Source organism: Bufo bufo, chromosome 4 (genome assembly GCF_905171765.1).
Source record: "Bufo bufo chromosome 4, aBufBuf1.1, whole genome shotgun sequence".
NCBI lineage: Eukaryota > Metazoa > Chordata > Amphibia > Anura > Bufonidae > Bufo > Bufo bufo.
The window spans coordinates 583,721,904-583,740,490 of NC_053392.1; the positions used below are offsets into that span (position 1 = coordinate 583,721,904).

The 18,587-nt window shown below is 43.3% G+C and overlaps 1 protein-coding gene across 2 annotated transcripts in view; it reads left to right on the forward strand.

The window, feature by feature from the left end:
• Positions 1-18,587, forward strand: part of RPS6KC1 (ribosomal protein S6 kinase C1) — a 155,604-nt gene that overhangs the window by 127,498 nt on the left and 9,519 nt on the right. The window contains exons 12-14 of one of the 2 annotated variants that reach the window (XM_040430416.1): positions 369-1,895; positions 2,169-2,258; positions 16,086-16,168. In XM_040430416.1, the coding sequence (XP_040286350.1) occupies positions 369-1,895; positions 2,169-2,258; positions 16,086-16,168 (1,700 nt within the window). The remainder of the gene's footprint in view (positions 1-368; positions 1,896-2,168; positions 2,259-16,085; positions 16,169-18,587) is intronic. The other variant, XM_040430417.1, reaches the window with a different exon arrangement.

Sequence of the window (18,587 nt, forward strand, 5' to 3'; positions counted from 1 at the left end):
CATTCTTACTGTGCAGCATTTTGCCCCACACCTGCCAAAGACTTTTGCACAGTACTGTATTGCCATGGTCAGTTAACACGTATATTAGTATTATTATCCATTGTTGGAATTATTTTTTTCATTTCTGGTTATATATTCAACTTTTGTTTGGGTTTTCATGCCTCATCTATACAAACAGTCTAATTTAAAAATGTGATCTTCGGATAACACATTCTGAAAATGAAGCCACCACACTGGTAAATGAGGTACTAAGTATATGCGTGTAATGATCGTTTTCATTACTGTGCTAGCAATAAGGCATATGTGCAATCTCTGCTATTTGCATATGAGTAATCATCTTTAATTTCAGTGTTTTGTTTTGATTGCAGGTGGGAAATTATGGTCCTACTTAAGTAAGTTTTTAAGCGGGAGCGCAGAAGGAAGCTTCGATGTCCCACTGGCTAAAAGTTCTCACTCGAATGAAGATCTTCTGAGAAACCTAGCACCGTGTCCAAGAAATAGCGTGGAGTCTAGGGCGAGCAGTACCGGAAACAGGCTTTCTGTCCAGCCCCTACAAAGTAGCCTTACTCTAAGTTCTCAGGATGATAGCAGTACTCAAGACGAAGAAGGGAGAGAAAGTCCGTTGAAGTGGGCAGATTCGGCCTCCAGCTCAGAGGAAGAATGTACCACAAGTTATTTAACACTGTGCAAAGAATATGGCCAGGAACAAATTGAGCCAGGAACATTAAGTGATGAGCCTTTACTTAAACTAGGGGATGGGGACAGTACCAAAGATTTAGATCTAATGCAAAAAGCTCTTTCGGGCCCTTTCAACAAATTTGGCTCGGAGCTCAATTTTGATGAGTTCAAGTTATTAAATGAATATGGTGAGCAGGAGATGAGTGGAAACTCAGGGATGTCCGATGCCTTGAACAAATCCAGGAATAGTCCGATGGAATTTTTTAGAATAGACAGCAAGGAAAGCACTAGTGACTTGCTTGGGACAGATTTTGTTGATAAGGGATATGACCTAAAACCTGAGAATTGCAAAACATTTTCTCCTTTTCAAGACGACGAGGTTGACCCTGATGCTCAAAGCTTAGATGATAAGCCAAGTATGAGCACCCATGACACTATGAGCCGTGGATCAAATGACTCAGTTCCTGTTATTTCCTTCAAAGAGGCTGCTCTTGATGACGTGAGCAGCATCGATGAAGGAAGGCCAGATCTGCTGGTGAACTTGCCCGGGGCTCAACTGGTAGATACTGAACAAAGCTCAAAGAATGTTTACATAGAAAATGACGTTATGGACTCCAAGCTTCTGGAAACACCTGATGTCTTACAAATAAAAAGTAGCATAGACAAATTAATTGAACTTGAAAACAACCTTCTTGCGGTTGGAGACCATTCGACTGAATGTGAATCCCGAAACATAACTCTATGCCCCATTAGTGTTGACAACGTTGACCTGCAGTCTACTGGTCTCAGTGGTTCTGATATACTTTGCAGCCTAAAACCCTTGGACCCGCGATTAAATAATTCACCTTCTTCCTCCATATCTCACAACTCCTCTATTCTTGAAGCTTCCCAGGTACAACAGGACTCTTGCGCTGCCCAACAGTCCTCCGACTCTGAGTTTCGGAAAGAGTTGTCCACCAACCTAATGCAGCTTCAGATCAGAATTGAGGACACGGATGAAAGTTGCACAGGGCGGCGAGATCTACGGGAGGACAGCGAGATACATAAAATATTTCAAGAGCTGGATGCAAAATTGTCAGAAGCATCATGCTTCTTCATTCCAGAGTCCTGCATTCGGAGATGGGCTGCCGAAATCGTCGTAGCCCTTGACGCTCTGCACCGAGAAGGAATTGTGTGTCGGGATTTGAACCCAAACAACATCTTATTGAATGATAGAGGTCAGGAACTTTTGCAAATGCATTTCTTTTTATTCCGATGTTGCTTCCAATTAACTGAGTAGGCGTTTTATCTTGTAATTAGTATCTTCATTTCCTGTCTCCAGCTTCATTATCAGTGCTGCAAATTCACCCACTGTAATAGCTTCTAGTACTTAATGATGCCATTATTCTTAATGATACTGTTTTTAGCTAGAAAGGAGAGTAATTACAGTTCACTTGTACTGGAAATGGATGGGAAACATGTTTTGATTTCTCCTGTCATTTTGTTTTTAGGACACATTCAGCTAACATATTTTAGCAGGTGGACGGAGGTTGAAGATTCGTGTGACAGCGATGCGGTGGAAAGAATGTACTGTGCCCCAGGTTAGATCAATCACCTCAAGCGTTTCACTTGAAAAGTAGATTAGCAGCTTTCATTTCCTCCGCCTGCCGCTGGTGTAACATACTTTTATTGGACGTGCAAGCTAATGCATGGCCTGAAATTCACACTAATTCCTGTCCTGTCATGTCATACGGGAGATATGGCAAGTAATTGAGGCCTTCTTGAAAGGTAAATAGTCTTTTTGTACGCGCCTCGTGTCATTCTGCTATTAAGATGTGTAGAAGTTAACCAGGCGTTACTGTACTTCCACGCCTGACGAAAAAGGTAAACTGGATAGGAGGATATTTTCAAAATCATTTTTACAGTTTTATTTTCCATCTTAAAAAAAAAAAACGGGCAAGAAAAATGAAATGGTGTAAAGACATTCTTTAAAAAAATGGGTGGAATTTTTTTTGGTCTAGATAGAATGAAACCGACATTCCTTGGACATGGCTCGGCAGCTTTCCCTGTATGAGCTAAGTTATTAATCAGGGTCTGTGGGCAAGGGGAATTGGAACTAGGATCTTCACTTGCGCTTTTATGGCTTAAAGAGGTTGTGCTCCTTCTCCTCCCGGCCTGTGATGCTCCGCTGGCTCCCTCGCTGTAAACATCCATTTTGACTTTGCCGCAGCCAATCTTTGGCCTCAGAAGAGACTAAGATCCCCTTACATCATGTGCCCATTTGTCGTGACGTAAGAGAATCTGGTCACCGCTGTGGCAGTGTCAAATCGGAGGTTTACAGCGAGAGTGCCCGGAGGAGCATCGCAGGCCTGGAAGAGAAGGAGCAGGGAGCTAGTGCTGAGAAGCGAGTAAGTAAGCTTCCCTTTACAGGTCTGGCCAAGTGGGAGGGTTTGCCAACCCCCTTTCCCATTCTTGCACAATCCCTTTAAGGGATTAATGGGTTCCGTGGCTAGAATGCGCAACAATCAGCCAAAATCACCAGGGACGCTTTGGCAGTTCCACACTTTCCCTGCTTCTAGTATTACATGACGAGTGACCAATGTCATACATGGTCGCAACCCGTTGTAGGTTGCTATATTTAAAGTGGAACAAAGTGATGTGGACCTCATTGTCCTCTAGATTAGAAACTTAAAGCGTCACTGAGTTTTGGTAAAACTGTTGATGTGTCATAGCGACATATTAAAATGTTTTATTGGTAGGGTTCTGAGCCCTGAGACCCCCCACAAATAACTAGAACAAGGAGTGAGAAGCTCTTTCATAGTGTGCTCTCTCTCCTCATTGCAGAGGACGGAATCCACATGGGCCCTTAGGCTTCTATTGAGCCTTCTAGTGCGATATGCGGTGGGGTTCTCAGCACTCGGACCCCAACCGATCAAAACTTTTGATATGTCTCTATGATGCATCAAACGTCTTACCAAACTCGGTGACCCTTTAGATGTGCTGCACATGGAGTGAGAGGCTTAGATTTCAGAGCATGGGTACATTCTACTTATATAACCACAAAAGGGTTGGTTATGTCCTTAGATTATGCAGTATGGCAGTCTAGGGCATAGCCACCTACATGCTCAGGGTTAGTCTCTGTTCACATCATCAGGAAAACTATATGCAGAAAGTATCCATTGGCCCCTATTCGCCCGACATATGCCAAAAGACTGTCCTTTTTGCATCTACCGGGCTGATATATATCGGTCTGCATTTTTTTTTTTTTTTTTTTTCACTGTTTAGGAAAGTGTAGTCTGCTGAGATTTTTCTATACAGACGCATTGAGTAAAGAAAATAAAATAAAAAACTACTGCACGGTATACTTTAAAAAACTTTTTTTATGGAACCCTATGGGTGCCGCTACAGATACATAGTAACACAGTTTGTAAGGCTGAAAAAAAGACATCTGGCCTTCCAGTTCATCCCATTATTCTACAAGCTTGATCCAGAACAAGGCAAAAGATGAATAGAGGTAGAAACCAGTTTCCTCATCTTGGGGACAAAAAGTTCATTCCGGACTCCAAGTCAGTCAATCAGAATAAACAACCTCTCCGGAAATCTAGTAGCTATAGCCTGTAATATTATTACACTCCAGAAATACATCCAGGCCCCTCTTGAACTCCTTTATTGTACTCACCATCACCACCTCCTCAGGCAGAGAGTTCCATAGTCTCACTGCTCTTACCGTAAAGAATCCTTTTCTATGTTTGTGTACAAACCTTCTTTCCTCCAGACGCAGAGGATGTCCCCTCGTCACAGTCACAGTCCTAGGGATAAATAGATGATGGGAGTGATCTCTGTGTTGACCCCTGATATATTTTATACAGGTCATAGGTCTTATAACCCTAATTTTGATAATATTTCTGGGTCCTGTAGTCCACCCATTCCGTGTTTTACTTTAGTCGCCCCTTTAAACCCCCTCAAGATGTATTGTATATTTCCTGTATACTGTTGTATGACTGGTGAATTATAAAGTGGTAGGTCGGAGCCCTCCGTCAGAGCTACAGATAAGGCAGGACTCCGGATGAATCCATTTCTAATCTTCCCTCTACTTGAAGCTTCATGCAGTTGTAAAAGGCATGTATCTGACGATTGGTACCTTTTTTTTTTTTACCAGATCGCCTCTTTTTCCTGCTTTCTAGTTTCTGTTCCGTAGTAACTCGCCTCTGAAGCTTTATATGAATTACTGTGTAGTTCTGCCTCGTCCTATACTCTACATGCCTGATGAGCGCCCCAGAGGTAGATTGACAAGAGGCCAGATGGCCGGGTGCCACAGGGGCCTGTCCTTACAGATGACATCCACCAGTCTATACCAGTGGCTCTCCATCTGTCTACTATTTGTGCCATCAAGTTCTCCATCATCCATTCATTTCAATGCACCAGATTCAGGACAATGATTTCCATTACGTCCTTCAAGATACAATAGTAATTCATTTCAGGGCAACTATTGGGTAGTGCTTGGTTCCAAAGCCCCAAAATATCTACCAAATATGAAAAAATAATGATAAAAGAAAATTAGATATGTAATATAGAGCATGTAGTACCGCAGTGTTCTATAGAGGGCGCTACTAGACGGTTGATCAGTGCATGCACTCCGATAATACAGGTGTTTTACCAGTGGTTGTATGTCTGGAGCATTGTATTTAATGTGGTTTCCAGTTACATATGGCCCAGACAAGGTTTGTCTGTTGAGAATATTATAATCTAAGGCCAGTGTGACTAGAGGCACCAACATAGACAGTCGACTCCCATTATTATGAGAACACGACCATCGAGGTGGTCCCACAGATGCCAGGGGCCAGGGTAGTACTTGGAAGTCATGTTCATGCTCTTCCAAACAATGTCGGACATTTCTATCCATGTGACATGTCGCATTGTCTTGCTGGAAGGTCCCATCTGCCCCAGGGAAGACCATCAGCATGTATGGGTGTACGTGATCTGCAAAGATGGATTCATACCCAAATCGGTGATGTGTGCCTTTCACATGGATGAGTGGCCCAGAGAATGTCACGACAACATCCCCCAGACCATACCTCTGCCACCACCAGCTTGTGTTCTCCAGCAATGGTTGCAGGTTGGTTGTTCTCTGATGTTTCTCTCCTGACACGCCAACGTCCATCCATTTGATGAAGGAGAAAACGTGACTTATCGGAGAAGACAACCCTTTACCAATCAGCGGAGGTACAATTCTGATACTGCCGCGAACATCGAAGCATTTATTCCCGATGCAACTTGATTACCAGAGGAGCAGTGACCGTCCGTCTGCTCCAGAGCCCCATGCGCAGTAGGGTTCTCGGAACTGTTGTGTCAGACACACGTCTGGTGCCCCCTGGTTCATTTTGACAGTGACCTGCTCTACTTTAGCATGTCGATCCACCCTTGCACACCTTCGTAGCCGACGTTCACCTCTCACATCAGTGGCACGTGGTCTCCGCTGTTTCCACGTTGCTTATTCACAGTGGTGCCATTTGTCCACTCACCATACACTTTCACTACAGCAAGAGAGAACACTTCACACTGCGCAGTTACAGAAATACCGCCACCCTCAGCCAGAAAGCCAATAATCATCCCTTTTTGCAACTCTGATAAATCGCCGCTTTAAACCATGACAGCAACAGGGGGCGATGTGTTCAGTCAGCCTGTCACACACCTTATATACCCACCGAGCCATCACACCACATGTGACACACTTCATGAGCTGCCGACATCGAAAGTAGAAAGTGGGACTCGACTGTGTATATGCATCTGCAGACACCAGCAGCAATTGTCTGCGAAATATCAGGTCTGAAGGCTGCAGAATTGTAAATGCAGCTCTGGACTGTAGTTCAGGAGCTGTACAGTAATACAATGCTTTTACACAGTTGTGTCATTGAATTCAATATGGAAACCATAAAATAGTGGTTAAAGGTGAATCTAATCTATCTATCTATCTGTCTCCTATCTATCTATCTAACATCTATCTGTCTCTTATCTATCTATCTATTTATTATCTATCTCATATCTATGTGTCGAATATTTATCTCAAATGTATCTGTCTCTTATGTCTTAAATTTATCTATCTATTCATCTATTTATTATCTATCTATGTATTGAATATTTATCTCAAATCTATCTGTCTATCTCTTATATGTCTCAAATGTATCTATCTCTAATATCTATTTATCTGTCTATATGTCTATCTCAGATATATCTATTTATATCTATTTTGATATATATTATTTTATATTTATATCTATCCATTTATCTCATGTATGTCTGTTTATCTATCCATCTGTTATATTTATCATATCTACTGACCAGCCTATCTATATCTATCTATCTATCTATCTATCTATCTATCTATCTATCTATCTATCTATCTATCTATCTATCTATCTATCTATCTATCTATCTATCTATCTATCTATCGTATCTATCTATTGACTATCCTGTCTCTTATCCATCTACTACTATATGCCAGCTGGACACTGAGTGGCACTGCTCTGTGTGTCCTCCCTCCTGACGTCCTCTTCCAGAGCTGCCCAGCAGGTGGCACTCCGATCCCAACTTTCCCCCCTTCTGTTTTTTTCATTGTCTAAGAAAGTTGTCTTTTGTCCCTTTTGACTTTCTAATAAGAGCGTCAGACCGTGGAGTTGTCACCAGAAGTTGGTCCTCTCCATTACACATCATTCAAAGGGCTTGAAGTCCCATGTTATCGTCTGGCGCGTTCGAGACGAGGCTCATCCTGCAAGCTATAGCCTCCCTCTCAGCCGAACAGCTTTCCCTGCACTTTAAAGTCCTGCCTGAGACTTACTTTGATGAGTATCCAACCCAAATCACTCCACGATTACACGATAACTTCAATTTTATTTTTAAATAATTTTTTTTTTTGTTCCCAAATGTCACAAGGGAAGCGAGAACTTATAAATCATTCACGGTCTATAACATTGGTGACACGGCTTGAAAAGAAGGGCTTTGTGTGTTTGCCAGCAGTGTGCGCCTTACACATGAAAAAGTCACAAACACGAGGCTTGTGATGTGACATTGTGAAGCCGGTGACAGCCGCGGCGCTCTGTAAATAAATAGATGCCACATTATTAGCGGTTTGATGTTTCCGGGTTGGGGAGGGGGGGGGGGTCAGGACGAAGTTTATCAGTAATTTTGGATGAAAATGATTCACCTCTGTTCAAACAAGCCTTTGCTCCACTTCACCCCCTGGGACCTCTTATCTCACATTTCTCTCCAAAACATCATCCACCTGCCCTCCACTTTTTAATTATTGCAATATATCTTTTATCCGCTGGTCACATGCTCTCAGCATTTGGCGTTCTGTACGAGAAAAAATAATATTTCTGAAGCATTCACTTTACACAGCAGACAGAAAGTTGAGAAAGTTCCATTGAGTGGGAAGGGAGGGCCAGGATCTGACCCATCTATAAATAGGTGACCGTTTTCCATCAAAGTGCAAAATATGACAACGGAGGGGATTTACCACCGAAGAGATCATCACTTAAAGGGCGTCTGTCAGCAGATTTGTGACCTGTTACTTTCGGGGGTCCGTTCTCGATATAGGTGTGGGTCCCAGTGGTGGGACTCACACCTATAAGACAATGGGGGCATATCCTACCTAGCCCTTTAAAGGGCATCTGTCAGCAGTTTTGTACCTATGACACTGGCTGACCTGTTACATGTGCACTTGGCAGCTGAAGGCATCTGTGTTGGTCCCATTTTCACATGTGCCCGCAGTGCTGAGAAAAAGGATGTTTTAATATATGCAAATGAGCCTCTAGGAGCAACGGGGGCGTCGCCGTTACACATAAAGGCTCTGCTCTCTCTGCAACTGCCGCACCCTCTCCACTTTGATTGACAGGCCCAGGTGTGATGATGTTTTCACAGGCTGGCCCTGTCAATCAAAGTGGAGAGGGTGCGGCAGTTGCAGAGAGAGCAGAGCCTCTAGGTGTAACGGCGACGCCTGTTGCTCCTAGAGGCTCATTTGCATATATTACAACATCATTTTTCTCAGCAATGCGGGCACATGTGAACATGGTACCAACACAGACGCCTTCAGCTGCCAAGCGCACATGCAACAGGTCAGCCAGTGTCATAGGTACAAAACTGCTGACAGATGCCCTTTAAAGGGCTAGGTAGGATATGCCCCCATTGTCTTATAGGTGTGAGTCCCACCACTGGGACCCACACCTATATTGAGAACGGAGCCCCGAAAGTGAAGGAGAGCGCACTGCGCCTGCGCAGCCGCCCTCCATTCATGTCTATGGGGCCGCCGAAAATAGCCGAACGCTGGCTCGGCTATTGCCATCTGCCCCATAGAAATTAATGGGAGCATGGGCCGCATATGCGCGGCACGCTCCCATTCACTTCTGTGGGAGAGGCGGGGATTAGCGCTTGGTGGTGGATGGACCACCCCGCTCCGTTCTCGATATACCTATCAGACAATGGGGGCATATCCTAGCGATATGCCCCCATTGTCTAAGATGGGAATACCCCTTTAAGGGATCCCTAAACCTAGAACTGAATGATGAATCTGGATTTATTGCCCTCACTGCTTGTCAGTCTGCGGGATTTTCTGCTTGTCCCTGAAACAAACAGGCTTGTAGAAATCCTGCAGAGAACACAGGGGTTAAAGGGGTTTTCCGAGACTTTCATACTAATGACCTATCCTCGTATCTGATCTGTGGGGTTCCAGACACCCAGGATCCCCGCCGATCCGCTGTTTGAGAAGGCAGCAGTGCTTGCAGTAGCGCAGAGGCCTTCACTCTGCTTTTCCTAAGCCAGTGACGTCACATTCATCGGTCACATGGCCCAGGCGCAACTTAGACCTATTGAAGTGAATGGAGCTGAGCGCGATACCAAGCACAGCCGCTATACAATGTACGGTGCTGTGCTTGGTGAGCACGGAGAAGGCTGTGTCGCTCACAGGAGCGCCGGTCCCTTCTCAAACCGCTGATCATGGGGGTCCCGGGTGTCGGACCTCACCGATCAGATACTGATGACGTATCCAGAGACTAGTTCATCGGTATATAAGTCTTGGAAAAGTGGTTTTCCAGGAGTAGAATTTTGATGACCCTGTCCTCAAGATAGGTCATCAGTATCTCATCGGTGGGGGTCCAACTCTTGAAGAGGTCTTGTCACACAAGTGAGCACAGTGGCCTCTGATCTGCTCCTTTTTCCACTGGTGAAAGCCTGAGTCGGTTTCCTAAAGCCAGACGAAAGACAGTGAGGAGGAGGAGGAGGACATCGCTAATAGTCTGGGACAGAGAGAAAAGATTTTTTATTTTTTATATTACTTAGGTTTAATTATAATGAGACACAATAGGAATACGTAGAGGAGGAGGTGCTGCGTTATTATTTGTGCATTTTGTTTTAAAATTGTATTATTTTAAAGGGCAAGCAGCACATATTGGGGTGATTTTTACTTTTTTTTTTTTTTGGTCCAAGATCAGAACCTGATCTTTGGTGGGTGCTCTATCTTCAAACAAGGGAACATTTAGTCACCATAGTTCTGTGCCATTACCTTTACCTACCTATATATGATTTGTATTGTGAAGTGTCAATCGCAATTCTTGCCGTAGTTCCATTTTAAAGCATGACCTGATAGTGGAGTCATCTCTAGTTGGGATCTCACCATTGGTTATTAATCCACCCCACCGTTGAGATCTTCCTATTGGTTAATAAAGGCGCTACAGACCTCTTTCGGATGTTGGGATCCAGCCATTAGAGATCTTCTATAGGTTAATTATAGCTCCATTTACCTTAGTTAAAGGGTAACTGTCATATATTTGCTAGTTTATTAGAGCTAGGCATGTATACCTGAGTTAGTCTGTCAATGATTGTCAAAAGATCTGCAATTACCTTATAATAACAGCTTTCATTAATGTCCTCTGTCCCTTTCCACTGCTCCCTTAAAAGACCGTTGCTAGGGCTTGTCTGTCTTCCTTTTAGTATAAACAGAAGACAGAGGGGTGGTCCTTCACACTGCATGCCTGCATTAGGCTTCAGAGTGCAGAGGCGTGTCTCTCAGTAATCCAATCTGATTGGCTGGCAGGGAGCTGCTGGCTACAGCAAGTGTGTATGGGAAGTGAGGGAAGGCAGTTTTGGCCTCAGAGAACTGGCAGGGGAACCATCTTGAGAAGGTCCTCATATTGTAAATGTTTAAACAGCTGTAACTAAGGGAAAAACTCAAGGAAAACAGTGGTATGTGAATAAACTAAATATTGCTTTATGCATAATGCTTCTGCAGCAGTAACATACATATGCTAACATTTTTTATTTTTATTTTTTATGAAAACATGGCAGTTACCCTTTAATAATGGTCTCTCACCTCAGTTAGGATCTTCGATTAAGTCATGTCTACAAGGGATGGGAATAAGAGCCTAGAACTTGGGAGCTTCTGCAATGGATTCATAGGTTTTACGCAAAGGACAAAGATCCCGTAAAGAGGATTTGTCTCTATTTTGTCCTGGATTTTTTATGGAACCTCAGACGCAGATGTGAACGTAGCCTTAGCTAAACATATCTGTTAGTTTGCTGCAGTGTATCAGTCTGGAATCCAGGCTGAGAGCATTGTCTAGACTGGATTCACCTAAGAACAAGACCAGCTAAGGACAGGATTACTACAATTATCTTGATAAAGAATTTAAACAAACTGTAGAACTTGTCATTTCTGTAGTGATTAAGCCGTATTGACTTACAAAAAAAAAAAAAAAAACAACTATTTGAGGAACCTGGAGTCACCGGCGTCTTGTCACAGAGCCTTCCTGTGAGTCTCACATGTGTAACGTCAGGTCATTGCTACTAGATGTGGCCTTGATGCATACTTTATTGGAGCCACCGCTTGTGAAACCTTAATAGGCAAACATCTAGCTGAATCACTTGGAATCCCAGTTTTCTGTAAGGTTTTGAAAACTTTCCAACTTCCAGATTTGCTTTTTGGAAGATTGCATTTTCTGTCCCCACAGTGGCACAAATAAAAGTGCTTACTCTAGATGCAGTCTAAAACCCCCTCCTAAAGGAAACGTGCCCCTGATCTGTACTCCAACCTAAAATGCCCTGCAGGAGTCGAGGACTAGTGGCCTCCCTTTTTCACAGCTTAGGGAGAATCGGTCATTCTTCCGATATTTGCATTGGCAGCTGCCTAGACCTCCGCTGGCGCTAAATTCTAGGTTTAACTTCCCCCACAAGATGGAGCTTCAGAGTGGTAAAGGGGCCTAATGGACACTTACACCCACCTAGACCCCCAGGAAGGTCATACAAATGTGCAAGGTAACGAAAAACTTGCAACGTGAACACAAAGCAAGAGCAAAAATAAATGTGCCATTCTCTCTACCCCAACCTAATGGCTGAGAGTAAAAAAATAAATAAAAAAAAATTCAGATGAGGAACAATAGGAACCACAGACCAATACATACAGTGATGCCTAAAGGTTTGTGAACCCTGCAAAATGTTCTATATTTTTGCCTAAATTTGACCTAAAAGAACATCAGATTCTCAAACAAGTCTTAAACGTAGACAAAGATAACCATATCACACAAATGAGTCAATAATATTAGACTTGGTCATTTATTTATTGAGAAAGTGATCCAATATCACATGTCTGTGAGTGACAAAAGTATGTGAACCTTTGCTTTTTCAGTATCTGGTGTAACTCTCTTGTTCAGCGTTAATTTTGATTTAGTCCTGCACATCGGCTTGGAGGACTTTTAGTCCATGGTGGGTTTCCTCCCTTGATCTGCACACTTCAGGTGCTTCTACAACATTTCTATTGAATTAAGGTCTTTGACCTGGCTATTCCAAACTTTTAACTTCATTCTTTTTTAACCATTCATTGGTAGAAGGACTTGTGTGCTTTGGGTCGTTGTCTTCCTGCGTAACCCATGTTCTCTTGAGATTGAACTCACGGACAGATGTCCCGAAATTTTCCTTTAGAATTTGCTGGTATAATTCAGAATTCATTGTTCCATCAATGATGGCAAGCCATCCTAGCCCAGATAGGCCCAAACCATGTTTCACAGATGGAATGAGGTTTTTATGCTGGAATAAAGCGTTTACTTTTCTCCAAACATTTTCCTTTCTCGCATTTAGAAGCAAAAAAGTTCTATTTTAGTCTCATCCATCCACAAAACATTGTTACAATAGTCTTCTGACTTGTCCAGATGATCTTTAGCAAACTGCAGACAGGCAGCAATGTTCTTTTTGGAGAGCAGTGGCTTTCTCCCTGCAATCCTGCCATGCACACCATTGTTCAGTGTCCTCCTGATGGTGGACTCGTGAACATTAGCTAATGTGAAAAAAGACTTTAGTTATTTAGAGGTTACATTGGATTCCTTTTTGACTTTATGGACTATCACGCACTCCGCTCTTGGAGTGATCTTTGTTGGTGAACCACTCCTTGGAAGGGTAATAATGGTCTTGAATAGGGATGAGTGAACTTCTGTTTTAGAAGTTCGGGTTACCACAGAATTCGTTATGGATCCCGTGACCATGGACCATAACACAATTTAACGACAGAATGCATAACGGAAACCGGATGTATCCGTTATGCTGGCCATAGAGTTGTATTATGACGGAATGCATAATGGAATGCCTCTAAAGGCATTCCGTTATGCATTCCGTCCTTGAATTGTGTTATGGTCCGTGGTCACAGGATCCATAACGCAATTCTTCGGTAACCCGAACGCGAACTTCTAAAACAGAAGTTCGCTCCTACTTAGTCTTAAGTTTCCTCCAGTTTCTCTGACTGTGGATTGGTGGAGTCCAGACTCAGATGATTTTGTAGCCTTTTCCAGCCTGATGAGCATCAACAACTCTTCTTCTGAGGCCTTCAGAAGTCTTCTTTGTTCGTGCCATGATACACTTCCACAAACGTGCTGTGAAGATCAGACGTTGACAGGTCCCTGTTCTTTAAAAGGAACCTGTCACCTGGGTTTTATAGAGCTGAGGACATGGGCTGCTAGATCGCCACTAGCACACCCGCAATATCTAGTCCCCATAGCTCTGTGTGCTTTTTTTGTGTCAAAAAACCGATTTTATCGATATGTAAATAAACCTTAGATGAGTCTTGTCTCCTCCATGCTTGAGAGATGAGTCCAACGTTCTCTTACTCTGAGCCCAGCCACGCCCACTATGAAGAAGCCCAGCACTGCCCCGCATCCTCCGAATCTCCTCCTTGCTCCCTGACGTCACAAAGCTAGAGCGCCGTAATCTCGCGATGCGCGAGCTAGTGCATGCGCAGTTCGTTCCCTGAGGCTGATGCCAGCACAGAGAAGGAACACTATGCCGATACTGCGCATGCGCTAGAGATTACGGCGCTCTAGCTTTGTGACGTCGGGGAGCAAGGAGGAGATTCGGAATATGCGGGGCGGTGCTGGGCTCCGTCACAGTGGGCATGTCTGGGCCCCGGAAACGTTAGTAGCCTAATTTACATATATATCCATAGAAAGGGTTAGGCAGCACTCCTTTTTTTCTGTCATACGGTGCCCGCGGTGGTCCCTCGACCAGGACAGATAAACAAATAAAGAAAGTCCGCAGCACTCCTTGAAGTAAAAAATGTGCAGTTTATTCACACATGTCAGAAAAATGACAACGTTTCAGTTCTCTCACAGAACCTTTCTCAAGTCAAGCACTTGACTTGAGAAAGGTTCTGTGAGAGAACTGAAACGTTGTCATTTTTCTGACATGTGTGAATAAACTGCACATTTTTTACTTCAAGGAGTGCTGCGGACTTTCTTTATTTATATATATATATATAATCATTTTTTTGACACAATAAAAGCACAGAGAGCTATGGGGACTGGATATTGCATATGTGCTAGCGGCGATCTAGCAGCCCATGTCCTCAGCTCAATACCTAAAACCCGGTTGACAGGTACCCTTTAAATAAAACAGGCTGTCCACTCACACCTGAATGTCATCCCGTTGATTGAACATACCTGACTCCAATTTCACCTTCTAATTGTCTGCTAATCCTAAGGCCTCTTTCACACGGGCGTTGCGGGAAAATGTGCGGGTGCGTTGCGGGAACACCCGCGATTTTTCCGCACGAGTGCAAAACATTGTAATGCGTTTTGCACTCGCGTGAGAAAAATCACGCATGTTTGGTACCCAAACCCGAACTTCTTCACAGAAGTTCGGGCTTGGGATCGGTGTTGTGTAGATGTTATTATTTTCCCTTATAACATGGTTATAAGGGAAAATAATAGCATTCTGAATACAGAATGCTTAGTAGGTGATCAATTGAGGGTTAAAAAAATATAAAAAAATTAACTCACCTTCTCCTCTTGTTCGCGTAGTTCCCGGTCTCTTCTTTATTTCTTTAATGATGAGCTGTGGGCTAAAGGACCTTTGGTGACGTCAGATTACATGCGCCAATCACATGGTCCATCACCGTGGTGATGGACCATGTGATTGGAGCATGTGATCTGACGTCACCACAGGTCCTAGCCGATAGTTCATATTTTAAGAAGTAAAGAAGAGACCGGGAACTACGCGAACAAGAGAAGAAGGTGAGTTAATTTTTATTTATTTTTTTAACCCTCAATTGATCACCTCCTAAGCATTCTGTATTCAGAATGCTATTATTTTCCCTTATAACCATGTTATAAGGGAAAATAATACAGTGAATCGACTGTCACCTAGCAACCATGCGTGAAAATCGCACCGCATCCGCACTTGCTTGCGGATGCTTGCGATTTTCACGCAACCCCATTTATGGGGCCTGCGTTGCGTGAAAAACGCAGAATATAGAGCATGCTGCGATTTTCACGCAACGCACAAGTGATGCGTGAAAATCACCGCTCATGTGAACAGCCCCATAGAAATGAATGGGTCGGTATTCAGTGCGGGTGCAATGCGTTCACCTCACGCATCGCATCCGCGCGGAATACTCGCCCGTGTGAAAGGGGCCTAAAGGTTCACATACTTTGATATTCACAGATGTGATATTGATAACTTTCTCAGCAAATAAATGGCCAAGTCTAGTATTTTTGATTTGTGTGTGTGATTTGGTTATCTTTGTCTCCTTTTGGAGTGAAAATCTGATGTTGTTTTAGGTCTAATTTATTCAAAAAGCTAGAAAACTTTGAAGTGTCCACAAACTTTCAAGCACCACTGTATAAGCTGAGCAAGGTGGTAATGACACAATATCTGTCTGTTGAGGACAGAGCGGACAGTGCTAAAGATCTGTTAAACTATTAGGGCACATGAACATTCTAACGGAGGTCCCCCAGATGGGACCTACCTCGATGATTGGCTTAGATCCAGCCTCTGGGATCCCACCGATCATAAATTGATGGATATCCTAACACGATGCTGTCACTGTACAACATGGGGGATACCGCTTTAAATGCTGATGTGTTTATGTTTTAAAATCTTTATGATATTCTTATTTGCAGAGATTGGCGGTATTTCAGAGGAGATGGAAGCCTGCGACTGGTGGAGCCTGGGTGCCCTGCTCTTTGAGCTTCTCACTAGGAAGGTAAGTCCAGGGTTCAAGGGTGTGTAGATTGCAGAGGAATTAATTGTGGGTATAATTAACCCCTTCCTAAGTCCTTTTTCTTTTTTTCATCCTGCCTTCTCGGAGCCAGAACTTTTTTAATTTTTTCCATTCTGTAGGAGGGCTTGTTTTTGCTGGACAATTTCTACTTTCTAATAGGACCATTTAATATTGGATACAATGTAGTGGGAATCTGGAAAAAAATTCCAAATGCAGTGGAAATGCAAAAAAACAAAAAAAAAATAAAAAAATTCCTCCACAGTTTTATTTTTACGGACTTCCCTATGTGGTAAAACTGATTTGTTACCCTCATTCTCTGGGTCAGTACAATTACAGCAATACTACATTTATTTCGTTTTTCTTACTTAAAATAGAAAAAAAGGAAAGAAAAACTAAGTAATTTTTTCTTTGCATTTTTTTTCTTTACATGCATGGTTCTGTGTGAGGGCTCTTTTTTTGTGGGGTGATCAAAAAACAGGAAATTGGCCATTTTGATTTCTTTTTCCATTATACCGTATGGAATAAATATTTTTATATATTAATAGTTCAGGCATTTTGGGATGCGGCAGTTTTTTTATTGTTTATTTTCATTTTTAAAATGGGGAGGAGGGGTGATTTAAATTTTTATGTCTTTTTTTATATATAAAAAAAAATTTTTTTTTTTTTCTTTAACACTTTGTTTTACTGGCTCGGCTATTTCCGTCGGGCCCATAGAAATGAATAGGAGCCGTGGCCGGTCATACGCGGTGCGCTCCCATTCACGAGTCCTCTTTGTGGGGCTCTGTTCCCGATATAGGTGCGAGTCCCAGCAGTGGCCTTGTCTGAGATGAGACAACCCCTTTAAGGTGATAATGAGCCAGTCAGACTCTCAAACCAGTCGCAGCCAGACACCATTATTCGCTTAAATACTAAATAGATGCACATTATAGCAATAACAGATCTGTCAACAGCAGCCGGGTGACTGTTTCCAGGGGCGGAGAATTAGTTTTTCTTTATTTATTTATGATCCATCTGGACTAAAATGGTCTTGAAACCAACCGAGTGTCCAGTTAATCGTCAGGGGTCTATCTTCTCTAATGACTTGGACTGGATCCAGTTGGAATTAGAGGGTATTTGATAATGAGTCGGTCAGACTCTCATCCCATTCACGACATGACAGCTTAAGGCACGTGTCAAAATAACTGATCTGTCAACAGCAGCCTGCTGACAGTTTCCATATAGTATATACCAGGCATGCTCAACCTGTGGCCCTCCAGCTGTTGGAAAACTACAACTCCCATAATTCCCGGACATCCTACAGAAGGGCATAGTGGGAGTTGTAGTTTTACAGCAGCTGTAGGGCCGTAGGTTGAGCATCTCTGGTGTATACAATGTGTGCCGGTCGGCACTACGGAGATAGCGGGGTGGTGCACGTGTCCTCGAGCAGGCGAGCCATGTAAATAGCGATAAAGCAGGACCAGCACTCACTGTTAGTTGCTTTTAGAATGCTTCGTTTATTGACACATGTTCGCAGGGGCGTAGCTATAGGGGAAGGGGCTGCTTTGGGGCTCCGACCCAGAAGGGGCCCATCCAGGAGGAGGAGGACTAAAAGATTTTGGCAGGGCCCCCTCAACAGTATTACACAATGAGATTATATACAGTGACCGTATAGACAGTGTATAAAACGGATGGAACAGCTGCCGGGCCTGGTCTGAGAGAGCGATCTTTACTAGCCACAGGAATGGGGGCGGCATGAAAGGAAGGGGTTGCGAAAAAATTACTGGGGGAGGGGGGCCCCATTCAAAAATTTGCTGTCGGGCCCAGTCATTTCTAGCTACGCCACTGCATGTTTGTGATGCGTTTCAGCACAATCCGTCAAGGCTGTCTAAGGAAGGTACGGATTGTACCGAAACGCGTCACAAATATGTTGCCATAAACGAAGCATTCGAAAAGCAACTAACAGTGAGTGTCGGTCCTTCTTTATCGCCAGTTTCCATATAGTAACAGGACTTTTTTCTTAACTGCTCAATGTAAAAAATAAACTCTGAAAACTAAGTGAAAAACATATACTACAAAGCCAGTGATGTGGCCCTTCAGTTTCACTTAAGGAAGATGTTCAGAGAAAAGTATATTGGTCAAGATTAGGAAAACATGGCCGCTTTCTTCCAGAAACAGTGCCACGCCTGTCCCTGGGTTGCATCAGGTATCGTAACTCAGCTCTGTTGGAGCGAATCGGGCCGAACTGCAATACCACTGACAACCTGTGGACAGGCGTGGCGCTGTTTTTCAAGGTTTCTCTAATCCTGTACAATCCACGGAGAACAGGGAGGAATATTCCATAACCAAGTATTGTGAAAGCCGCCCCGCAGCACACGGTTAAATAATACTGCTTGTGAAGCAGGTAGGGTAATGCATAGGAAGT